Consider the following 25,098-nt stretch of genomic DNA (forward strand, 5'->3'; position numbering starts at 1 on the left):
TCTCGTTCTCCGCCTGCGCGGTGGTATGCAGATCTTCGTCAAGACCCTTACCGGCAAGACCATTACCCTCGAGGTCGAGTCCAGCGACACCATCGACAACGTCAAGTCGAAGATTCAGGACAAGGAAGGCATCCCCCCCGGACCAACAACGCCTGATCTTCGCCGGCAAGCAGCTCGAGGACGGCCGCACCCTCTCAGACTACAACATCCAGAAGGAGTCCACCCTGCATCTGGTCCTCCGCCTGCGTGGTGGCATGCAGATCTTCGTCAAAACCCTCACCGGCAAAACTATCACACTGGAGGTGGAGTCCAGCGACACCATCGACAATGTCAAATCCAAGATCCAAGACAAGGAGGGTATTCCCCCAGACCAACAACGCCTGATCTTCGCCGGCAAGCAACTCGAAGACGGCCGGACGCTCTCGGATTACAACATTCAGAAGGAGTCTACCCTGCATCTCGTCCTTCGTCTCCGTGGTGGCCAGTAAACTGGCGATGAAGCGAATACCCTCAACGATCTTTGATATGAGCCCCGGAATGGGCATTGCGAGCATTGCGTTCATAGGATTCTCTGGAATCTACTATTTAGTACCCTAGCATCACAAATACGATGCTCATGATGAATAAAACATGATTCATCTAATCAAATAATTGCCGTTCTATGTGATACTACATCAATTAGTGTGTAAGGATTATGCAACCGACGCTTGCTGTCCATTAACATAATTCACCTATCTAAGTAGACGGGGGTTCAATCCAACAGACTCGAGTGCCCATGGGAATGTTGAATCGTGTCGGGTCATGCGTAACTTGTGTACGAGAATGCATACTTGTATTCTGTATTATCTGGTGACCTTTATCTGATACTAGAATGTGACGTCGCGGTTAGCGGGCGGGTGTTTCTTTCCCCCACTTCGTTCCGCTCGTTACCTACCAAACCTTCGATGGTTGGGCAGGCTAGAACGGAATCTTGCCTTCGCTACAACCACAGCCACTTTCAACCCAGAGCCGAAGTATGAGGCGTCTGCCTACCCTCGACTGCTTGCGGAAAGCTGAGATCCTGTTGCCCCCATGAGAAGTGACCTTGCATTCGCCACATGGTGGTGATTGCCGTCTCTTGTTTTGGACGAGTACGGACGTCACTGGGTCGTGGGAATCGCTCGAAGAACGCACGAACTAATCATTCAACTGTTCTTACTGGAAGAACTTAACCAGCACTGCGATCAAGACATGCCGTCATATTATTACCACCTACGATTCGAGCTTTACTCTACACCGACTCCACAATCTCGATCCGAAGCCAAGGGCAAGTCCAACATTCCCATCTGGCTGCCGCCTAAACACTTCGATATCTTCGGCGAGCTTCCGGCGCATACCCAAGAAGCCACTCCTCACAACCGCATCCATAGGCAGTTGCCCTCAGCAAGCGCTGCCCAGCCCTCTGGAAATTACAAGTCCGAGCCCGATTGTGGTCTCATAGATTGCGGGACGCCGCGGCCCACTGCCAGCGAGGTCGAACCGAACCGTGTTCTCCTGAACGAGAGACAATATCGTCAGCTTCACCAGCGGACAGCAAGCTTTCCTCCGCCTCCGTCTTATGCTGCCATCAAGCCACAGACGGCTGCGAGAGACTGGCGCTTTAATCAGCTCAGTGTTCATGGTCTAGACATGGCTACCCCGACCGAAAGCGCCAGCAAGGCCATGGCAGCCGCCAATTCTAGCTCAACATCATCCACAGCTGCGGCGATAGTAGGGCCATATATGGGAAGTACGGGCAAAGCTACAAAGGCAAGATTCTTGCCCCTGAAGACCAAAAATACCAGTATCGGCTGGGGCATCGTTCATCTATATCGAGAGGTCGAGGAAACGCCCGAGCTGGCAGCGCTTGCTGGTGCCGAAGAGGTGGGGGACCCAGAGCGGTTCGAGGGGGTGGATTGCACCACGTTGTGCATACCAGCAGTTCCTAGTTACTTGTCACCCAGTGACTTTCTTGGCTTTGTTGGGGAGAAATGGAAAGATCAGGTCAGCCACTACAGGATGGTCATGACGGGTCGATTGAATCGATACCTGGTTCTGCTGAAGTTTCGCGACAGCAAACGCGCCTATATGTTCAAGAGGGAGTTTGATGGCAAAGTATTCAACGACATCGAGCCCGAGACGTGTACCATCGCGTTCATTCGGTCCATCACGTTCGAGACGCCGACGCGGTCTAACGAGAGCTTCCCTGATTTAAGCCAAGACCCCTTTACACCTTCCATCCCAAGCGGAGCGACCGATCCCTCAGGCCTTTCCCTCCTCCGACACCGAACCTCATCGAGCTGCCGACTTGTCCGGTCTGTCTTGAGCGCATGGACGATACGACCGGTCTACTGACTATACCTTGTCAACACGTTTTCCATTGCTCTTGCCTGCAGAAGTGGAGGGGGACAGGGTGCCCGGTTTGCCGACATACCAATCCTTCGCTTGCTATCCCCAACGATGCCAATGGTGGTTCCTCATCTTCTACAGCGGCGCACGGTGATGTCGGGAACCCATTCGCACAGCCCTTTGGATCTCATGTCTCTAATCTCTGTGCCGTATGTGACTCGCCCGACGACTTGTGGATCTGTCTCATTTGCGGCAATGTAGGCTGTGGAAGATACAAAGGCGGCCATGCAAAGGAGCACTGGAAGGACACTGCACACACTTTCGCCCTAGAGCTCGATACTCAACACGTATGGGATTATGCTGGAGATATTTGGGTGCACCGCCTAATTAGAGAGAAGGGGGAAGGCAAGGTTGTCGAGTTGCCAGGCCATCACGACCAACCCCGTGAGCAACAAGATGTGGTACCCCGTGCTAAGCTCGACAGCATTGGCATAGAATACACCCATCTACTGACGAGCCAGCTTGAGAGCCAGCGCGTTTACTTTGAAGAAATGCTCTCAAAGGCGGCTGACAAGGCGGCCAAGGCCTCAGCAGATGCCGAGGCGGCGGCAGCGCAAGCCACGGAAGCGCTCAAAGAACTGCGATCACTGAAAGCAGAGCACCAAGTCTTCACGTCTGATACACTCCCAAATTTGGAGAAGGATATTGCTCGCGAGCGTGTACGTGCTACGAAGTCTACGGACCTGGCTCGCAACCTGAGTAAGAGCCTGCAAGAGGAGAAGCTGGTGAACGAGGGGCTCATGAAGCGTCTTGAGCACGTCAGCAAGGAGATGGAAAATCTCGGAGAGCAGGTCAAGGGTCTTCAAGTGGAGAATGCGGACCTGAAGGACCAGAACCATGACCTGAGCATGTTTATTAGCGGCCAGGAGAAGCTCAAGGAGATGGAGGCCGAAGGAGCCGTCGAACAAGAGGAGTTGGAGGCCGGCAGCGCCAGTGTTCCTGAGAGCAAGCGGAAGAAGGGCAAAGGCAGGGCCAAGGGCTAAGGGGACGGGGCATCAGCCAAGCGCACACAGCGAGCGTTCTTACCCTATAGCCGGCCCGCGGTATCGGCTCTTGTGAGGCCATTTGAGGCAACCCTCTTGGCAAATAACGAGCTCGAAGATTGTCGACGAGAGTTGTATACTAGCTGGCTTAAAGTTCTCATCGGTTCAGCCGTCCGTCCGACCTTGGTTATTAGCTGCGGCCAGTTCCTGACTTAGATCAGGTTTAGTGAACGATAATAAACGTTTAATTGTGTTTATTTCCGCCTATGAAGTCACGGCGGCGCCATAATGCTCGTATCTCTCCAAAAATGAATTGTTTTGTTGGGATGCAAGAGACCCGGTACTGCATATGCCGGCTACATGATGTAACCTATCATGTTCGACATGGCAGACAGCTCTTACATGCCTGTGGTCAAATCGTTGCTCCCAATGCACGTCTGATACATACAAACTATCTTGCGACTTTGCTTATTCTAGGGGTGCTCAAGAGGAGCGAGGGGTAAGTTAGGGGGTTTGGACGCCACCGCGCCCCGCCCCAGGTCTTAACCCCCACCAGAGCGGAACGAAGGAAAAGAAGAACAGGTGAAAGGGAAGAAAAACAACTAAGGTAAGTAAATATACAGGAACACCACGAATTGGCCTAGTAAGTGGTCGTAGAGATGCCACCAGAAAACCTTGTTAAGGAGTTAGCTATTGAGGTTGAGCCCTGATGGCGCCCAGTAGAAAATTTCCAGCCCAATTGCAGTGTGGGAGAAAGAATAGAATGAAAGAAAAGGACGGGCCTATCATAAGGGGGCGGCGAATAAAACAACAATGCTTTCTGGTAACATGCGATTTAGGTAGCTTGAGTGGCATTGTCGACGCCCAGCTCCAGTCAAAAGTAGCCCAGCAACAAGATCTACATGCCACAATGATGCCCATGACGATGAACGGTTGTTAGGTGTGTGAAAAAAAAGACATCTAGCCCATCCAGTATTTCCTTGCGAAAACCACGTTCAACAACATCTGCGTCCCCTATCTTTCGTCTTTTCAAACTAGGAAGGTTACAAACCGACTTGCGGATTTTTATTTTATTTTTGGTTGGCTATCTGGTCGACTCGGCCTTATCACCATCGCTTTGATTTGGGCACCCTGGTCTTCCGGTTATGCGCCTCCGCAGGTGATTTGCACACCACGCCTATATCGTGCTATACTTGCATGTGCGACAGTGCGATATCTGCGAGACCCAAGGCAGCACGATAGTTTATATACCTCGGCCCTCGCTGCTCCGTCCCATACCAATTCGATTCGAGACCTCTTTGCCTACGCGATCCTGACACCTTGCCACTCCTAGACGGGCGCAATTCTTTCTTGGAACACTAGTTGGCACGCCGACTCAGTCTGGTTATCAGACCACAGCGTCGTGTGCTTGCTGTATCCCGACTAGCCTCTCGCCCAACCAGTGGTCGCACTTTTTGGACGACTGGCGACACAATCTTCGGCTTCTACTTCGCCACAACCCCCTTATCCGACCGAGTAACCCCCGCCCACGAGACTGCCGAGACCAACGACGCCATGTCGGACAATACTTCCAAGGAGCAGCAAGCTCCTGCGAAGCCGGCCGAGAGCGACACCAATCCCGGCAAGGAACTATATCCTATGAGCAACTGGAAATACGATGCTTTCCTCTGGGGAATTTCCATCGTTATTGACCTGTTCTTCCGCGAGGTTCATCATAGAGGCTCCTGGTACGTGCCTAGATCGGGCCCGGTCCTCTTCATCGCCGCGCCACACGCGAACCAGTTCGTCGACGCTATCATTCTGCAACGTACCCTGCGCAACGAAGCCCACAGGCGCGTGTCGCTGCTTATCGCCCAGAAATCGGTTCATGGCTTCATCGGCTGGGGTTCGCGCCAGGTCGGTTCCGTCCCCGTCGGCCGCGCCCAAGACTCGGCGAAGCCCAAGCCCGGTCTCGTCTACATGCCCGACCCCATCAACAACCCCAACATCATCCGCGGCGTCGGCACAAACTTTGAACGGGATGCCGAGGTGGGCGGCATGATCTTCCTGCCCTCGGTCAAGGGCCAGTCGGGCACGAATGTGGACATTCTGGAAATCGTGGGACCCGAGGAGATTCGGACCAAGAGAGCTTTTAAGGGAAAGGTCTCGCTGTTTCAGCTCACGGGCCGTGAGGACATCAGCGAGGAGGGCAGGTTCACCAACCCGCAGCTCAACGGCCCGAAGCCGGGCTTCGCGGGCACGAAATACAAGCTCGCCCCTCGCATCGACCAGAGCAAGGTCTACCAAGCTGTGTTCGATCGGCTCCGATCTGGCGGTTGCGTGGGTATCTTCCCCGAAGGTGGCAGCCATGACCGAACCGAGCTCTTGCCACTGAAGGCAGGCGTTGCCATCATGGCTCTGGGCACCCTCGCACAGGATCCCGACTGCGGCCTGACCATCGTGCCGGTGGGCATGAACTATTTCCACCCTCACAAGTTTCGATCGCGAGCTGTTGTGGAATTTGGGCAGCCGTTCTCGGTGCCGCCGGATCTGGTGACGCTCTACCAGAACAATGAGCGACGAGAAGCTATTGCCCAGCTTCTGGATATGTGCACCATGTCTTTGAAGTCGGTGACAGTTTCTACGCCGGATTACGATACTCTCATGTCGATTCAGGCAGCTAGGAGACTGTATATGACGGGCAAGAAGTTGCCCCTATCTCACATTGTTGAGCTCAACCGCAAGCTGGCCAAGGGCTTCTCCAAATTCAAGGACGATCCCCGCATCATTGACGTTCTGACCCGAATCAAGAAGTACAACGACGAGCTTCGCTACCTAAATGTCAAGGACCACCAAGTCGAGCACGCGAGGGCGTTCATTCCCAAGGTGGTCCTGCTACTTCTGTGGAGGGTTTTGAAACTCTGTGTCCTCGCGATTGGAGTGGTTCCCGGCTTGGTCCTCTTTGCGCCCATCTTCCTTGTCTCGAAAGTGATCAGTATCAAGAAGGCTGCAACCGCCCTGGCCGGATCCACGGTCAAGATTGCCGGTCGCGACGTTATGGCCACATGGAAGATTCTCGTTGCTATGGCTTTGGCACCGGTGGTCTACCATTTCTATAGTATTTTGTTGGCATACACTCGGTGCTTTGGATACGCCCCGGACTGGCTTCCTTGGTGGGTCATCTTCTTCGCCAGCTGGGCTGTATGTCCCGCCATCACCTTTGCGGCGCTCCGGTTCGGAGAAGTTGGCATGGATATTGCCAAATCTCTGCGACCTCTCATCCTGTGCCTCAACCCCTCGTCTAGCTACAGCTTCCACCAAATCCGCCAACAACGTGCCCAGCTTGCCGACCAAGTAGTTGCCACGATTAATGAACTGGGACCTGACATGTACGACGACTTCGAAAAGAACCGTCTCATCAAGGATCCGGCCTTCCCTGGCGGCGTCACCAGCTTGCCAGAACCTGCGAGCCTCAGCGAACCGAGCTCTCCCGTCAGCGTGGGTACGCCCCCCATGATCACGCGCCAAAACACCACAGCATCCAGTCGAGCCCTGCCTCGCAACGAGTCCTTCTCCAACATTGGCCGCGTCGCCATGTTCCCTACCCGCCCGCCCTCGCGGGACCGCAGCCGGAGCAGCAGCAGCGGCGGGGGCTTCGGTTCCGGTGCGTTCCCCATCACGGGCTTCACCACACTCGACTCTAAGGAGGGTTTCGAGAAGGCGAACAGCAAGATCCGTGAAGCGATGGCGGAGCGCGGGCAGATGCGGCGACGCAAGAGCCACGTGGGCAGCGATGACGGGACCGAGCCAGACAGTAGCCAGGACGGCTCTTGGGAGGAGATCAAGAAGTATACCTAGAGCAGTCTTGGGCTCGGTACGCCTGTCCCTATTATTACCTTCAGCCCGATGCCGGGGCACTAGCTAGTATATGGAGAGAGAAAACGGCGAGAAACCCCCATAGCATGTTGAGCTGCAAGCAGTACCGCTTTGGGGACCTGTCTTGGGCTGGCTTGGTGACTGTGTAGCCGCCCAGACATGCACATCTTCTACAGCATTGAGGCGTTGGACGAGCGTTTCCTAATTTGGGAGTTGAATATCGTATGAAGGTAGTAGCCATGACCCCGGACCTAACTTAGGGCGGTGGCGCTATCCGACTTAGCATACACACTCATACATACAATACATATGTCGAATATAATCCATGTGGTCTAGCGCACCTACCAGAGGACTCAAAACTAGTCCTTAGTTTCAACTGTAGACACCGCCACAGCGGGCTTTTGCATATAGCACTAAACTCCATGTTAGTAGTGGTACCGAAAATAGTAAGAGAACATGTGTTGATATGCATCGGGTGAGATATTAGCATGTTGTTTTACGGCCGATGATGACTGCCAGGAAAATGCGACCGTAGCACACAGCACATGGAGGGTGTTAGTCATAAGGCTAGAAGACAGCGAATGCCGAGGCTTCTGCGACGGATAAAGGACAGGCCCCTCTGATGTGATGGGAACGACTGGATCGACAGGATCGGTCACAGGTCACAGGCATATACGGCAAATACGCAGAAAGGTATAGCACGTTTTTCATATATACCGCTCGTCACATCATGTCAGCTTTGCAGTAGCAGATGGGGTCGCGGAGCAGCTGCCAGGATACGTCATTGAGGGAATCGCGATCGCCGGAGCAACTCGCGGAGTACTGCAGTCGGGTCGGTCGACAGGTTTGGGTGGTTCGATTGGTCCTTACGGAGCAATTGTACAGGGCCAAGGGGGAAAAAAATCTTTGTATCCCCCCCCAAATCCCCAGTGCCAAGGGGCGGCCCCCAATCGTCACTCGGCCTGTAGGGCAAGTAAGCAGGCAAGATGCATGTCTCCTCTGGCGTCTTGTGTCATCATCTGCAAGTTCTATGTGGGTGTTGTCGATGGAATCGAGGAATGTCATGTCTGGGCTCGGCTCGTCGGCACAACGGGAGAGGGGGCGACACACCGAGACCTCCCACACCCCACGAGGGCAGACAGAGAGAGAGCAGGCAGCGCCGCAAGGAAGAAGTCAGTCTGTTGTTCGTCGGAGGGAGGTCGAAGGATGAAAAGACGAAACGGCCTGAGCCACGCGAAGTTCACGTTGACTCTGCATTCCGCACTCTGCGCCACAGCCCATTGGGTTTATTAATAGCATCCCACCTTAGATCGACAGATATGTACATAAGTCGTATCGTGCATGCATCGCATGGCCTACAAGTGATTTACCTGCTACATTACCTCTTGGGGTGGCGCAGATGGGCTGCCTTATGTACGACCCGAGTCAGTCAGACCGGACCAAGATTCTAGCCAGTAGCCGGAAGCGACAAAAGTCTGGGGGAAGTTCGGGAGGCGAGAGGCTAGAGAGGCTACACTTCCACACTTCCACACTACGACGTGCAAGGGCGCAATTGATTAGGGAAAGATGAAAAAAAGCGAGATTGAAAAGAAGAGGAGCTGAGAGCAAAATGGGCAGAGCTAGAGAGCTAGCAGGTTCTGGGTGGGCTTGGGCGGCCTTGGCTCATGCAAGCCGGTCGTCATTTCGGGTCGAAGCTCGTCGGCATCGCCCACTCTTTGCACAGTCAGCCCGGGCCTGATTGGCTGCGGCCGGTCCCAGCCTTCTGTTGTCTCTTGCTTAATTTGGTCTGGCAAGGCTTTGGCGGGCCCCAAGGCAGTCAAGGCCAGCAGCTAGCACTAACGGGGGAGTCTTGGCTCCTGCTTGGGGACCACACACGGCCGGCGACGGGGAATCACAGGCAGGGATCTGCATCCTTCTCTCTCCTCTCTCTCTCTGTCTCTCTCTCCAGGCTACCAGGCAAAGACAACAGCAGTCTGTCACTGTCTGGTCTGTCTGTCTGTCTGTCTGTCACTTACACTCAGTCGGTTACGTTGATCTTGCCTGGTATCGTATCTCAGCATCCGTCCCCCGATTCCCCTTCCCTTCCTTCCCGTCCTCTGCTTTTTATTCTCGGGCCCCCCTTCCCACCCAGCATCATCATCCTTCCACCCCCAAGCCAACCCAAGAAAAGACCAGGCAGGCTTATTACTGTATCCATGCGCTCCTCCTGCCTGTCAAGCTGTTCCTTTTTCTTGTGACCGATCCCCCCCTTCGCATCCCTCTTCCCACCCATATAGTTAGAGTTCTTAATTGAACTGGAACAACCCGACAAAAGAAAGGGCAGCAAGACAATAAACAAGACGATAATCGCCGAAGGGGCCTCGACCACTTTGAATACCTCGTTTGCTTCGCGATTTGGGGTGCCACTATACCACACACACCGAATCATACCGACTTGGCATGGTCTCGACGCTGTCAGGTTGAAGCTTGATATACTCGTCCCGCCGGCTTCAATCCCTCTCAATTGCGACTGTCTGGGCTCGAACAAGAGTCTGTCCCTGGATACCCGTCGACACACACGCCATAGCGAGCTTGGAGTACTACGCGCCGTCCCCCCGTTGTCTGTCGGACTAGTAGGCAGACTCGCGAAACACGACCGCCCGTCCAAGAAACATCGCTCGCCATGCAATTCTTGCCCGCGCTGCTCTTCCTGAGCGCATACACGCTGCCGTTAATCGGCGCCGCTCCCGTCGATGGCGTAAGTTTCACATCATCCCTTCTCCGTTCTTTAAGCATCTGTCATCCCTTCTTCGCATACCCCATACCCCATCTTCCACCCTCCATCCCTCCCCATGACGCGAAACTGAGACTGTCTGGCGTCTCCACCAGACTTGTTAACTTAAGTTCGGCTTGGAAAGCTAGCTTCAGCTTCTCTCCTCCCATGTCTGCCTGCTTGATTGCTAACAACATCGCCTGTTCATACAGCGCTGTACCGACTTCCGTGCATTCGCGCCTTCCTTGTCCGATCTCTCGTATATGTCGCGCCATGCCATCCCGCGCAAGATAACCACGGCCACATCGTCGACGATAAAGCACCTGGAACCCGGCTTTCACGAGTTTGTCTACCAGTCCGCCAAGGCCATCGACTCGGGCGAGTCTTACTCGCGCATTGCCGCGCGCCATGCCGGCGTATGCGCCGTAGGCAGCGCCGTGGGCCTCGTCCTGCTCTGGATCTTGGCGCGCTGCCTGGCGGCCAAATGGAGGAAGCACAGGAGCCAGAAGGAATGGGGTCGCAAGTCCCGGGGCTCATTCATCCAGCGGTCCAGGCCACTCTCTATCGGAAGCCGAGGCGAAATCGTCTTCAACACAGACAACGAGAAGGAATGGGATGTGCGGTGGGCTAGAGAGACGGGCGTTGCCGACAAGGCCGGCGATGCGGCCCAAGGTGTTAGGCTGTACTAGAGAGCTTCTCCTGGTAGCTTCCTCCAGTATAACATCTCTCGCCTCAGCCACCCTGCCCGAGTCCTAGCGAGAACACACAAATCAACAAATATCAAACTTACCACCAGAACACATCACTCACTATATCCATCTGCTTGGCATTTGCAGCATTTGTCTTTTACGCCTCGGGCTCTCGTCATTCATCATCTTAGCACGTTGCTTGCTACGGAAAACGGCGTTTCATATACCAAAGGCGTTATTTTTGTTTCGACTGCGACATACACACCGTGTTTGTTTTACTCAACCTCCCCCGACGTCTGTCCACCGTTAGCCCTTCATTATCTTGCGGTCGAGAAGGCAGGCTGGGTTCTTGGAGACAACATTGAGGAACGCGTGTACATACATGTGGCATTTGTATATATTTTTATCTTACGAGACGATACGAGCTACACAATCGATACTCCTATCTCTCGCTTAGACCAAAACACTACGAAAACATACAACAACGACGCACTGTCGGGGTCAGGAGTGTAAGTCTCTGGCCTGAGAGGAAGGAGAGGGGGGCTGGAGAGATATACATGCAAAGATACTCAATAGATACCCATGAACTAAAACTTCACATCTACTGTCTGTGATCGTCGCTACGCCGTCCGTGGCAACCATACGATTGTTATTATTTGTTTCGCTTACCATCATCGAAGTTCACTTATAGTTTGCCAATGTTGCGCCATACCGCCACATGTGCGGTTGGATGCTGGACTGTCTCCTAGTCATCTGATACTTTTCATCCCATGCAAGGGCGGGAGGGCCGCGTTGCAGCCAGGGAAGTCTATGCGTGGCGGCAGGACCCTGAGAACGTTTTAAGTTGCGATATACCTAATCTGAGCCACCATCTGGTCTGAGGTCTAACCTTCATGGCTACACGTGCATCCAAAAAAGAGTGCATATGCAGGTAATATGTATGCGTTTCAATTCTCGTGTCCCGTGAACGTCATGCTTATTTCCCCCTTTGGGGAGGGGAGGATAGATGCCGAGAGCCAGGTGTATACGGACAAATTCACGTCCTGTCTACATGCTATGAGCGCCGTCGCCTCTGAGCTCCTCCACTTCCTTCTCTGCATCGACTCCATGCTCCCGGTTCTAGGTCTAGTAATAGTAGTCTATGTCAATTCTGTCATCCATACGAAGAACATGCGAAGCAAACTCTTGCTCTCCTGTCCTACGCACTCCAGAGCAATATAGGTAGATAGGTGCGTTCTGCAAGCAGAATGAGCAGCACTATGTTCATCCCACTGCAACTGCTGCTGTCCTACTCGTATGCTGGCGAGCATATCAACCCCCTTCTTTGAGTTGAAATGCATATAATGAGCCATGGCTATGCGTGATATTTCATGTTTTCCGAGCTTCGTTTCAAGTGTGATGCGCACTCGGTTTTAAGTCGTGGTAGAGGCCTGGCGACCTGCCTCTCACCAACTCATCAAGCCTTTGCTCCGATCGAAACCGCCGCGCAGTTGTGTGTCCGGCTTGACCACTTTGCCCTGCAGCACGGTGTATTTGATGATATTCTCGCAGTCCTCGGGCTTGACGCGGGCCAGCCATATACACTGCCCAGCGCCAACGTCACTGCTATCTTCTTCTTCTTCTCCTCCTTCGGCATCCACAGGCTTGACCTCGACGACCCTTTTCGTCTGCGGTACGGGCTTGAGGTCGCCCCCGCCGCTCTGCTGCTCGTGCAGCGCGCGCTGCACGTCGTCGACGCCGAACGCGTCGGGCCGCCGGTACACCATCATGTTGGCCGAGTACTTGTGCCCGCCGACGTGCGAGATGAAGTAGACGCCGACGCCGCCCGGCCGCTCGTCGTCGAGGTCGCGGAACAGGCCCAGCGGCCGCAGGTGGCGCTCCAGCTCCTTGCGCAGCAGGGGCGCCGACTGCCCGCACCGCGCGTCGCGCGTCTTCTGCGAGCAGAGCAGGATCAGCGCCGCGTGCGGGCAGGGGCGCGACAGCAGGTCGGATGCCGAAGGCGGCGGGCCGTTGTTCTCGGATGTGGTGGTAGGGTCGGGAGAGAGAGACAGGGGGATGCGCTCCGGCAGCGTCACGGGCGCCAGCGGGCTCGCGTTGGTCGGGGATGCGTCGATGAAGCGCGACACCAGCGTGGGCACGGCGGCGGGCGTCACGTTGTCGACGAGGCGGAAGGCGGGTAGTAGGAGCACCGTGGTGGGCGCGGCGTAGCGCTCGGCGTCGTCGTGGGCGTGGCTGTCGGGGACGGGGATGTTGCTGGCGCTGAGCATGAGGCGGCCGTTGGCGGGCTTCTGGGGGCAGCGGCCGAGGGCCTGCATGACGGAGCCCTTCTCGTCCTCGACGTCGCGCACCCAGTCCGTCTTGCCCGTGGCCACCAGCAGGTGCGTGCTCCAGCCCTTGACGTGGCCGTACAGCACGTCGGCCTCGTCGATCTTGAACCCCCGCGGGTAGGCGACGTGGCACGAGTCGCAGTCGTGCAGACAGGCCTCGCCGTCGACGGCCGCGTCGGTGGCGGCGAACAGGGACCGCGCCGAGGCCGGTTCCTGCTGCGAGGCCGGCGTGCCTCCCGAGAGCGGCGTCAGGGCCTTGCGGGCGCCGTCGACGAGGGATCGGAAGCCCAGGGCCATTTTCTGTTTGAGCGGCGGTTGCGGCGGCGGTGGTGGTGTCGGTGTCGGTGTCGGTTTGGAGGAAGACGAGGGATGGGTAGGAATGGACGACGGGGTGTGAGGTCTTTTGGTGGCCATGATGCCAACGAAATTCGAGTCTCGGAGCTAGTCGGGGTATTTTAGGTAATCTTATCAGATGGTGGCCCGTCTCGCTGCCCCCTCCACACTCCCGACAAGCCGATTGCTCGATCCCGTCCTGCGCTATGCAAAACTTGGCCTAACGCCGAGTGGGCTTCCGGAGCCGACCGAGATGGCCCCTGTCGTCCCTTGCAACTCGGAATTCCGATCGGGAAGTGGGGTGCTGCCTTGGCGGGCGAGGGAAATGGGAATCAATAGTGTAGGGCAAAAGGGCAGTGCGCGGGCTCGTGTCCAGGCGTGTGTTTGTGAGGCCACAGCACAGCACAGCACAGCACAGCACACGATGCAGCAGAACACGGCGCGGCACAGGTCGGCCAGGCCGGATGCCGGATGCGGCGCCGTGTTGCAACAGAGCTGGCTGATGCTTCGAAACTGGACGGGTGGCAGGTATCGTGAGTCGAACCGAGGGAGGACCGTCTGTTACGGAGGCTTCGAGGAAAGCCAGCGTCTGGGTGTGTGGCCAAGAGCGGGGCAGCTGCAAATCTGGAGAGATCCGAGAGAATATACTGTGCTAGTTCAACAAAATTGGAGTGGAGGCATGGGGAAAGGACGGAAAAGGGGGAACCAGAGTCGCAGAGGGTGGAAGAGGGTGCATGCCGCAGAGTTCTAGACTAGCAGGCCATCGTATCTGGGGATTCCACTCTGGCTTGGCGGAAGGGCCAGGTGATATGGAAAAAACGCGCAACCGACTATTCTCGCCCCCGTCCAAAGCAGAAGGTGGATAGGCCGATCACTTCACGATGTCGGTGCTTGGTGTTTTCGTGTTTCTGCTGCTGTCGGACAATGCCACAGCTGTGGAGGGCCAATTTGATTGCATCGTCGTCGTAAGCTCAATGGTTTTATACTTCGCTCTTGGCGCATGACCGGCCTCGGTGATACGAGCGAGACTGAGGGGGTTGCTGATTCCTCCGTCCTTCCCTCCTTCCTCCATCCTCCTGTCCTCTCTCTCTCTTTTGGTCTCCTCGGCCGAGGCGAGCATCCCACCAGTGTCTATGGAACAGGTGCACTGCAAATACTAGTACTGCTAGAGCGAACAGGCTAGTTACATGGTTTCAACCTTTATCTCACGCCTATGGAAACTAGGCCATTTGTACCACTACTGCGACTTCGGACGACGAGCCAAGCGACGGGCATGACTTAAATAGACTCCCCGCGAAAACACTAGCTTTGCGGCTCGTCTCATCCGCTGTCCGGGTCGCGGGACAAGATCCAGTGCGTGTGCGAAACTAAGGGCAAGTCAGGGCTTCGTGTGCCGACACACGAAGCGACTAAGCGACCGACCACATAAATACATCCGAGGCAGGGCTTCGTAACTCCGCTCGCTCGCTCGCCCGTTAAGACAAAAAAAAGAAAAGTAAAGAAGAGGAGTCAGCCAAACGCTGCTGCGTAAGTGAGTGCAGTAGCGCAGATGGGAATGGGACCATCAGTTGGTTGGTTGGTGATTGGCTCTGCCGCGTGCCAGCCGTCCCGAACTGGCAATGGGACTTTGCCCAGGTAGGGATTCCGGAGAGGTTAAGTGTTTAGCCGCCCGTCCTTTTGGTTGCTTGCATAGATTTGTTTGTCTGTATGTGCAGAGGGGTGGAGAGGCGAGGTTCCATCCCCAACGTTGTCACATGGATGCACAACCTCCATGTTGGGTATTTATGGGGAGCCGCGAAACCTGCCCCTCGGGGTCTCCAGCATGCCACCATGGGCTTCTGCATGGGAAACTTTCAATCCAGACCGTCTTTGTAGTTGCATTCACTGCAACGATATGTATGTATGTATAAAACATGCACCTGCAGCGGGGTAGAATCGAATTGTTCTACGCGCAGACCCACCCCTACAGCGACTATCACTTGCGCGCTTCTATGGTCATGAAGAGGGAAGAAAAGCTTGGGGTCAAGGCAAACAGAAGACAAACAATGAATCACAGCGTGTTGAGGTTGTAATGTTATTGTTAAGGATGATTTGATCATTAAGTGTTGATTGATAATAATACACACAATCATTAAAGCTATAGTGGTAGTTGTGGATATCACCCGTTCCGCTCAAAATTATAGGCGGTTTTACCCCTTTCAGACTCCCCGGCAATGCAGCCCAACGAACTCCTCCCAAGCGCCAGACCCACGCTTCAATGCAAAAAAAAAAAGACTGTACCCTGAAATGTAGCCAGCCAAGCAGCCAAAAATAGGTACTGGAGGCCTAGGATTGAGACTGCTTGATGTTCACAGCGTGCTCAGGACCATCATCCTCTTCTTGGACGACCCACCCGCGGCTCATCTGCACGGCGCGCTCCCAGTTGGCATACATGCGCGCCACCTTCTTCTTGTCGTTGGCCGGCTTGAAGATCTTGACATGGTCCTTGATGCGCATCATCTCCGCCACATCCTCGAGGCTGTCCCAGCCACAGCCTTCGGCCGCCATGCCTGCCGCGATGGCTGCACCCAGAGCTGTGGTTTCGCGCATGGGCGGGCGAGCCACCTGGATGTCCGACACATCGGCTTGCGTTTGCATCGTCAGGTCGCTGTTGGACATGCCACCATCGACGGCCAAAGAGTGAAGCTTGTGACCGGAGTCGTGCTCCATGGCGTCCAGGATGGCTCGCGTCTGGAAGCAAGTCGCCTCCAGGGTTGCGCGGGCAATGTGACCACGTTGTGTGTGCTGGGTGATACCGAATATGGTTCCCTTGGCATCGTCGATCCAGTATGGCGCAAAGAGGCCACTGAATGCTGTGACGAACACCAGACCGCCGCTGTCCTCGACACTCTCCGCAAGAGCACTGATGCGGTGCGAATCTCGCTCGAATCCAAGGTTGTTAAGCAGGAACTTCACACCAGACCCGGCCACAGCGACACTGCCTTCCAAAGCGTAGACGGGCTCGCTGCCCTCGCCGAAGTCATATGCGACAGTGGCAAGCAGGCCGTATTTGGAGATGACAGGCTTGTGGCCAACATTGTACAGCAGGAAGCATCCCGTGCCGTATGTGTTCTTGGCCTGGCCGGCATTGAATCCACATTGACCAACCAGTGCACTCGACTGGTCACCTAAGCAGCCGCCAATCTTGACACCCGCGAGGGCACCTCTGGCGATGCTACCATAGGCATCAGGAGAGGAAGAGGGCACAATCTTGGGCAAAGTGACCTTGGAGGGGTCGATCTCAAAGAAGTTCAACAGTTGATCGTCGTACTTCAAGGTGTGCAAGTTCATGAACATGGTACGGCTTGCGTTGGTGGTGTCCGTAACGTGAATGTTTCTCTCGATTCCGCCGTTGAGTTTGTAAATCAGCCATGAGTCGACAGTACCAAAAGCCAAGCGGCTCTCGTCGTAAGCCTTGCCGACTTCTTCATGGTGCTTGATCATCCACATCAGCTTCACGCTGGACGGGTACGTGCTGAGAGGAAGGCCGCAGAGGTCGGTGAGTTTGTCGGCGCCAGGGCGACCCTTAAGCTCGCGTACCAAGTCCTTGGTACGAGTATCGGGCCACACCACAGCTTGGCAGAGAGGCTCGCCAGTGTTCTTGTCCCAGCAAATGGTTGTTTCGCGCTGGTTTGTAATACCGATGGCCTTGATCTGGGACTTGAGGTAGCCCAGAGCGACAAACTTCTCTGTGGCCTTCTCGATACACTCCTCAACAGTATCAAGGAGCTCATAGGGGCTCTGGTCGTGCCATCTGCAAAGAAACGATTAATTATAGTTCGGAGAAAGGGGTCACGGTACAGAAAACACATACCCTGACTGAGGATACAGGTTCTCGAATTCAATTTGGTGCATAGCAACAGGGTCTGCCCAGCTGTTGAAAATGATGAAGCGAGACGAGGTTGTGCCTTGGTCGACACTGCCAATGAACCAGTCATCGTGGTTCACTTCTTGTGTGCCATTGCGGTAGGGGTTGTAGTGATCATTGATGCTTCCGTTGGAGTTGCCATTGGTGTTGCCATTGGTGTCGGCGCCGTTGTCGTAGCCATTGGTGTAAGGCGCAGGGGCGGGTTCTCCCTGGCGGACGCCGTTGGCGCCCTCTTCGGTGATGAGTCCAGGCATATGGTGGTTCGTTTTTGTGCGCTTTGGATGAGGTGGCTCAGAATCTGACATGAAAATAGGGGGGTGTTTGGTTGTGTCTTCTTTGGAGAAGGAAGTTGAATGGTATGGAAAGGTGTTGGTGGTGAGGGAGGAATGTGAAGAATGGGCGGAGAATTGTCCGGAGAACTCTGGGGGAGGATTTGGCTCTTGAAGTAGTCGTGGGATGTCGGCCTGTAGTCAGCAATTAGGGTGGTGTCCCCGCGGGCCTAGGGAGGAGACAGAGGAGTGGGCCAAGATCCGACAGTCGGTGGGCATTAACGGACTGGGCAGCTTGGGGTTTCGAGTCCCGAGGAGGGGACGGTATTGGCGACCAGGACCAGACGAGGTGGCTGTGAGTGTGGAGGGTGGAGGTGGCAGCATAGGGGATCGCGATCCGGTGGTAGAACAAGCGTGGAATGGGCGCGCGTAAGCGCAGGCGGGTTGGTTGCGCAATAATGTGGTTCCCCTACATAGCAGGCGAGGGCTATGAGAACATAACGATAGGGGCCAGGTACTGCGGGTAGCAGGCAGGAATATCAGAGGCAAGTATGGCGCGGTAATCATGGTGTTTTCCCCCCGTTTGGCGCATGCCGGTTTGGAGGACTCTTTTTTTCTAAATTGGTTGCCAGCAAAGGTTTCCGTGACTCGGTCCAGGTCTGTTCTGCTACTGAAGCTGTATCATCCAACGAGCCGTCTGCAGCATGTACTCGGTCGCAGGCCGCAAGCGACGGGCCTACGAACGGATTGCGAAATGCCCAAGGCAAAGGCCGAGTGAAAGCAGCAGCCAAGCGAACCTTGGTTGAATGCAGCCCACAGAATTGAGCCGTGGCAGATGTGTAGCTCGGAGTACTACTGTAGGTTAGGCTGGTGGTACGTACAGCAATCTAGACTGCTACTGTGCGCGGGCGGGGTAGTTTTGTTTGCGTGGGTTTTCCGATGCTGGGATGTAACTCGACTAAAACGCTCAAGCAGGATGCAGTTCTGGGAAGATGGGGGGTCGTGGTGGTGGCGGGCGCGGACAGTACGGGATCTCGGTGTCGTGTCGTGGGCGTGGGCGTGTCTAGTGTGCGCAGACCGGAAAACCGTCTGTGGTTTTCCAATCTATTTTCCTCCCATCTGTGGGCGAGGGTTGCCGATCTGCGCAACCGGCCAATTAAGGCGCTTTCCCGCCGTTCTGGGCTCCTGGAGAACATTGCGGAGAAGCACAGGCCCCCTGGCCCCCCTGTTGGAAAGGAAACGCCCAGAAAAAACCCAAGCCAGACCCGTGCCACGAGACACCTCTGTGGTTTCAATGGACTGTACCTGTCCACTTTTGATATCACGGATGGGTTTATTTGCGGGGTTTTCATCTCGCAGTATTGTTCATGTGAGTCAAAAAGAAAGCAGCAGATGCAGGGGAGCCAGAGAAAAACACCAACATTCCGAAATCCTACACACACTATTGGACGAGCTCAGGTGAATTTTCCACTTCGGGGAGCACCCTATTTCTGGCCCTATCTATGCTTCCCTTTCTTCTGCCTGCCCATCTCCCTGCCCAATACTGTGCTGTGCAGATGCCCCGATACCCCCTACTCGGTTCACCGTTTTGGGCCTGCACCTCTCCGTTTAGCCCTTTTTGCTCCTGTTCTCCCCGTTTTCAAAATCTCAGTTTGGTGGCGGGGTCCTAGTGTGCGAACGGCACGGTTGACGGGTAACGGGAGTGACTTTCCCCAGTTCGCGGCCGTTCTCTCGGTCGGTTCGCCTGCCTTGATGTTTCTGGGCCCATTCAGCCTCTTCCTGCTCCGGGGCTTTCGCCCCGGGCGTGACGTGCCCGGCCCAATTTTCTGGGCCTGATCGGAAACCATCTTCTGCCTTCACTTCTGCTCCACATATATGACAGCAACGACGTCTGTTGACAACACCACGCTTCGGTCTTATCATGACATATCCTCTACCCACTACGCTTCATGCTAATCAGCCTGGTTGTCAGATTACTAAGGAAGATGGCCCAGGACCCTGGCGATCTGGCCAGCAATCGACATTCATTTCTCGATCTCGAAAGCCATATCACCTGGTTTGACGTCAATCTACCATTACGTCACGATCTGGCTGTCACTGCAAACCAAGCCCCCGTGTTTACGACATTCTGTCGATGCGTCCTCCGCAATTATTGAAACCGAGGAATTATCATTCATCCTATGCCATCCACCCAACCGTAGATCTTGTAAGCAATGACTTCATTGAGGTCGGATACGATAAGCTCCCAGGCTCCTTGAGCTCATGCCCAAGTTTCACCACATCATTAGAGTGAGGGTGTGAATATCGAAATCTGAAGCTCTAGTATTCGCCGAGATGCTCTGGTTACGCGCACGTTAAACAATCAATTGCGACAGACTGTCAACGACCAGCCATTCAAGCACAACTAACGGTCGCAGAGAATAAACTACGCAACATGAATTGTCGCCAAACCAAATTCAATTGACGTCAAATCAAACTCCCTATAGCGATTCCAATACTAACACCATTAATGTGTGGATGTCTTCTTGGCTGTTGGTTGTAGCGAACAGCGCATTCAGACTTCCGGAAGATCTCGACGTCATGGTGGCGACTTGCCAGCTCGGCCCGGAGGAAAAAACCCGGCCAAGATCTGCGTCAGATAGGGCATGCCGGCGAGGCCGCTACGACGCCGATCAGTTGGCGGAGCTCTGGGCAGTACTCTGGGAAGGATGCGCCACATGAGGCACACAACCTGACGCTGTCAGAGCTAGCGCGTGAACAAAAAACCTGGAGGACCAATTGCTATCAAGAGCATACCGTTTGTTGTTGCTTGGAATCTGTAAAGGAGTCCTGCTCCGCCAATCCTCTCTTTCCTTCTGCTGTCGGACGGGCTCCTCCTAGCCGGGCCTCAGATCGTTTCACCGCTTGAACCAATACAACGATTAATACGATGATATTGAGGAGCAGTGAGTTGAATATCAATATCCACCATTAATCCCCTTGAAAGAATATCATCCACCAGGAATTTGCGTTCGCATGCTTCTTTACTCGCTAATTTGTCACCAGCCTTTGCTTGAATCACCAATGTGCTAGATATGAGTATGGAGTGGACAACCTCTATACATGTGTTGGTGTTCCAAGATTACAACATGTTGGGTGATATGCCGAATAATCAGCTCCAGAAGAATTAATACTTGAGTATTTATATTGGATATCTATTTTGAAAGCCCGAGCAAGCTACAGGTCCGTAGGCTAGCGAGGATGAATCGTTTTGTGCTAGTTGACGGATCGCTTGAGCCAACTCTCCGTGCCTTTTCCTCTTTGACCTCAAAGACGGCGCCACTACTACAGAAAACCAACGGGATACTCAGTCGGTATGCTGTCCGTATTGGGCGTGATGGTGGGAACATCGCCATAAGATGCGGTCTCGACTGATTGGTTGGCGAACGCGGGCATCTTGCGCACCGGATACTGCCGGGTAATATGCGCCGCCATGTTCAACAGTTTACTTTCGGTGAATGGCAAACCCAAGATCTCCATGCCCATGGGGACACCGATGGGAGCGACGCCGTCCTCGCTCGCGGGCGAGAATCCAATGGGGACGGTGACGACGGGCGAGCCTGTCAGCGCCGCCAGGATGCCGTTCCGGCCGCTCTGCGAGGGGGCGCCGAGCTTGACGACGAGGTTCTTCTGCTCCGGGTAGATGATGGCGTCCAGGTTGTCTCGGGCGAAAGATGCGTGGAGAGCCAGAGTCAGGTCCTGGATGCCCACCTTGTTGGCGGCGTAGGAGGTGTTGCTGGTCGAGGAGACGAGGGCCGTGTTGATGTAACCGTATTGGCTGGGGATCACGAGGAACTTGCCGCTGTTCGAGGTGTACAGCTCGTCAAACGAGGGCACGCCAGTGTCGTCACCATATTGTGCGTTCGTGCCAGCGAGGTAGGAGTTTAGCATCTCGCGGAATTCGGTGGTTTGAACATCGAGCTTCGCGATTGCAGTCGCATTGTACATGGACTCGGTGATATTGACAATCTTTACCCCCGCGGACCCCAAGAAGTCCATCATGTCCGACATGGCATTGTTGACTGGCGTGGTCTCTGCCGAGTCGGTATGATTGAAGAAGCCGTCCAACACGCCTATGCGCAACCCTGCGAGACTCCCACCAAAGAGGCCGGCCGAATAATCCGTCGTCATCCCGCCAGAAGCAGGCGACAAAGCAGGACGCGACAGCGCCGTGGCGTTGTCGGCCTCGTCGTACCCCACGCTGGCCATGACGGTCAGAGCAACGGCCAGGTCCTTGACGGTGCGCGCCATCGGCCCCGCGGTGTCCTGAGTGTAGCTGACGGGGATGACGCCCGCGCGCGAGACGAGCCCCCACGTGGGCCGCACGCTGACGAGGCTGTTGGCGCTGGCAGGGCTGCGGAGGCTGTTGACGGTGTCGGTACCCGTCCCCAGGACGGCGAAGCTGGCCGCGAGGGCGGCGCCTGTGCCGCCGCTGGAGCCGCCAGGCGTCCGCGTTGGGTCGTAGGGGTTGACCGTCTGGCCGCCGAGCGACGACACCGAGAGGCCCTCGAGCGCGAGCTCGTGCAGGTTGGTCTTGCCGATTACGATGGCGCCCGCGTTCTTGAAAGCCCGCACTGTGGGGGCGTCCGCGGTGGGCCGGTTGCCGGCGAGGGCCAGGTTGCCACCCGTCGTGTTCATGGGCACGGCATCGTAGTTGTCCTTGAGCAAGGTTGGGATGCAGAACAACGGCCTGCCCGTGGCGTTTCCCGCGGCTAGATCCCGGTCCAGGTCGTCGGCGAGAGACAGTGCTTCGGGGTTAAGACTGATGACCGCGTTGATGGTGGGGTTAAAGGTCTCGATGCGGGAAAGGAAGCCGGACACCACGGCGCGGCAAGTTGTCATGCCGGTGAAGAGGGCATTGTGCACGCCATCGATGGTGGCCTCGCGCACGTCGAAGCGGTCGAGACTGTAATTGGCCAGGACCACTTGTGGCAGGACAAGGGAACTCGCCACGACGGACAGGAACCGCAGTGCCATCATGATGTAAGGATTTTACAGTCGGTGCCAAGTAGATAGGTAGATGGAGTTGACCAGCGAAAAAGAGCTCCGTTGGGAAGCGATTTGGAGTTTTTGTTGTTTGTCGCTGATCAAGACATTAAATAGTAGATGAGAAAATGCCCGGCGATCCCATGAAAGAAAGAAAAGGCCCAGACTGCATTCACATTTTCAAGTATCGTTCATGCCTGCTTTTAGAGGCGAGCCTTTATCTGGCGGAGTATCCGATGCGGACTTCGGATCATCAAGTGTCACGGCACCCCGCAATGATCATCGATGCGGATATAAATGCGCTATTAAAGCCATTACACTAAGTACGCTACTACAAACTACAATGTTTATAATACAACAGTGCTTGGTGAGGACGTGAAGAACAAAAGAATCAGTCCACAATACGACGGAAATGACATAAGAGTCAGTGGCTTTGGCCACTCTTTTCTCGCGTTTGGCTCATTCCACCTCATTCCGGTCAGCAAAAGGATCGTTCTCATCCTCCTCTTCCGCCTCCGAGTTGTCATCTACGGCCGGGGTGGGTACAGGCCGAGGAGGAGCGGCGGGCTTCGACAAAGCTGATGGCCGAGGAGGGGGCACAGGACGAGCTGGCAGCTTTGGGCTCATGCTCAGTCCAGCCATTTCCGAGGTAGGGCTCGTGGGGCTTGTAGGCGACATGGGCGTCTTGCCCTTCTCAGTAGCCACTGCCATCATTAGTATTACAGAGCGCTATTGCATGCGAATGGTACTTACTCCGATAAAGATGAGCCTGTTCAGCCAAGTCATCTTCAGAGTCACTATCCGCATCGATAGAACGATCAAGCTGCTCGAAGGTCATCAACGCCGTAACAAGCTCGTCGTTTGCATGGAGAAGACCGCCGAGATATTCCTCGTCGTTAACGTGATGAATCTGCAGTCGTCAGCAAACCTTTCGGGTCCTTTAAAAGTCTCGGGTATAATAACAACATACGTATCGCAGAATCTTACGCCGCAATTTCTTGCAAGCTTCAAATCGTTCAGCGGCAAGTGCGTTGTCTGAAATACGCTCCTTCTCTCTGTTGATACTCTGCAAAGCATTGTTCAAGTTCGTGGCGGCAATAGACGAATCGGCGATTGCTACTTTCATCGAAGCCTTCTCTGCCTCGAGATTGAAAGGTTTCTTTATACTCTTGCTCTTGCCCTTTTTCTTATCCTTGGACGAAGAACTGGAGAAAAAGGAACCTGATTTCGAGTTGGACTTTACGTGGCTGAAGCTCTGGACGGTCCCGGATGGCTGTGGGAAAGAAACAGGGGCTTGCGAAGACGAAGCCTGCGGGGTGGGTGAGGCTTTGGACTGTTGTTCCTGCTCGTCTTCCGAGTCACGAAACGGGTCTTGTTCAGTCTCGCGAATGACTTTGGATTTCTCTTGCGTAACGACTTGTTTGCGCCGCGGCAATTCCTATCGACTTTGAGCACGGGGAGGTTTCCCAGTTAGTAGACCACATACCTTGTAGAGTGCTGCAATACGCTCCAAGCCTGGTGTGCTCTTATACTCGGCAGCCCAGCCCCTGTAAAGCTCCGAACACTTCTTCTTGACTTCGGGGTCTGATAAGTCCGAAGTGCCACACACACGTAGACGTTCAAGCAGTGGCTCATCAGCAAAGGTCTTCTGGAAACGAGGGCCTGCGTTTTGGATTAAGCCGTCTAGCAAGGTCAAGGCTCTGATCTGTCGATGCACATTTCCGTACTTCAACTTCTTCCGGAGTGCGCGCGCAGCCTCAGTCGGCCCAGCGGCCTGCAGCTTGATGACCTCGACCAGATCTGGGATACCACTAAGATCATCCTCATCGTACTGCTCACTTGTGAGCCGGTCAATGGTCACAGTGATGGCAGAGTAAGGCTTCTTCTGTAAGGCAAGTAAAGTTAGCTAAATGACTCGTCGAAGGGCCATGGCTTTCCTATGTGGGCACGAGTTGCGCCAAAGGGGACGGGAGGAGTGAATATCAAAGCTCACCTGGGTAAACATGATTGCAAATGATTCTCGACGTAGCGAGCCAGCTCTGCCTGCCCGCAGTCAGACTAAACCAAGAGTGTCTGCCGGAAGGCGAGGCAGGACAAGTTAGGCTCTTCGGATGACGGGAGCCCTGTTGAGTTCTCCTGATCTAGTGCCGTCTGATGTGTCTGTGCCTTGTGTCAGACTTGCGGTCTCTACGGCTAGGACTGGTCGCAGAGGGGGTGACGTACTGATAAGATAGACCGCGGGGTAAGTAAACAAAAGTAAAGAAAGCACTGGGAGGGGGCTGGGGCAGTGCCGAGCTCGCAATGAGCAAAACCAAGGCGCGTGATGGATATAGTCAATGAACGATGTCTTGGTATGTCGAAAGCAAGATAAGCGCAGGATGATCGGTCGGATAGCGTGGTCTACCGTCTACTGGTATAGCTGCCTACTTGAAACATAGGTTGAAAACTATGGTTAGCGACATATGCGACAGGCTCGTTTGTGGCTTGTTGGGCATCGTGCCACCTTCTTTGCGGGGAGACACAAGTGGGGC

The 25,098-nt window shown here is 54.8% G+C and overlaps 7 protein-coding genes across 7 annotated transcripts; 3 read left to right on the plus strand and 4 right to left on the minus strand.

Annotated features, from left to right (window-relative positions):
* Nucleotides 1-1,230: 1,230 nt before the first annotated feature.
* PG998_013406 (Zn-finger in ubiquitin-hydrolase) lies at nt 1,231-3,410 on the plus strand (the record flags this gene model as incomplete). The annotated part of the gene is made up of 2 exons (XM_066880222.1): nt 1,231-2,364; nt 2,415-3,410. The coding sequence occupies 2 exons, from the start codon at nt 1,231-1,233 to the stop codon at nt 3,408-3,410; spliced, it is 2,130 nt and encodes a 709-aa protein (XP_066724361.1).
* Nucleotides 3,411-4,964: 1,554 nt separating this feature from the next.
* Nucleotides 4,965-7,247, plus strand: PG998_013407 (acyltransferase; the record flags this gene model as incomplete). Its single annotated transcript, XM_066880223.1, has 1 exon — nt 4,965-7,247. The coding sequence occupies one exon, from the start codon at nt 4,965-4,967 to the stop codon at nt 7,245-7,247; it is 2,283 nt and encodes a 760-aa protein (XP_066724362.1).
* A 2,680-nt stretch (nt 7,248-9,927) lies between these two features.
* On the plus strand, nt 9,928-10,706 carry PG998_013408 (uncharacterized protein; the record flags this gene model as incomplete). Its single annotated transcript, XM_066880224.1, has 2 exons — nt 9,928-10,002; nt 10,230-10,706. 2 exons carry the CDS (start codon nt 9,928-9,930, stop codon nt 10,704-10,706), a joined length of 552 nt encoding a protein of 183 aa, XP_066724363.1.
* A 1,445-nt stretch (nt 10,707-12,151) lies between these two features.
* Nucleotides 12,152-13,447, minus strand: PG998_013409 (uncharacterized protein; the record flags this gene model as incomplete). Its single annotated transcript, XM_066880225.1, has 1 exon — nt 12,152-13,447. One exon carries the CDS (start codon nt 13,445-13,447, stop codon nt 12,152-12,154), a length of 1,296 nt encoding a protein of 431 aa, XP_066724364.1.
* A 2,244-nt stretch (nt 13,448-15,691) lies between these two features.
* PG998_013410 (glycerol kinase) lies at nt 15,692-17,527 on the minus strand (the record flags this gene model as incomplete). The annotated part of the gene is made up of 2 exons (XM_066880226.1): nt 15,692-17,159; nt 17,220-17,527. The coding sequence occupies 2 exons, from the start codon at nt 17,525-17,527 to the stop codon at nt 15,692-15,694; spliced, it is 1,776 nt and encodes a 591-aa protein (XP_066724365.1).
* Nucleotides 17,528-20,866: 3,339 nt separating this feature from the next.
* PG998_013411 (uncharacterized protein) lies at nt 20,867-22,561 on the minus strand (the record flags this gene model as incomplete). Its single annotated transcript, XM_066880227.1, has 1 exon — nt 20,867-22,561. The coding sequence occupies one exon, from the start codon at nt 22,559-22,561 to the stop codon at nt 20,867-20,869; it is 1,695 nt and encodes a 564-aa protein (XP_066724366.1).
* Nucleotides 22,562-23,026: 465 nt separating this feature from the next.
* On the minus strand, nt 23,027-24,572 carry PG998_013412 (Protein lsb5; the record flags this gene model as incomplete). The annotated part of the gene is made up of 5 exons (XM_066880228.1): nt 23,027-23,271; nt 23,321-23,477; nt 23,538-24,005; nt 24,054-24,452; nt 24,561-24,572. 5 exons carry the CDS (start codon nt 24,570-24,572, stop codon nt 23,027-23,029), a joined length of 1,281 nt encoding a protein of 426 aa, XP_066724367.1.
* Between the last annotated feature and the right edge of the window lie 526 nt (nt 24,573-25,098).

The sequence above is a fragment of the Apiospora kogelbergensis genome (assembly GCF_038363985.1).
Source record: "Apiospora kogelbergensis strain CBS 113332 chromosome Unknown utg000009l_segment0_segment0, whole genome shotgun sequence".
In the NCBI taxonomy this organism is placed as follows: Eukaryota; Fungi; Ascomycota; class Sordariomycetes; order Amphisphaeriales; family Apiosporaceae; genus Apiospora; species Apiospora kogelbergensis.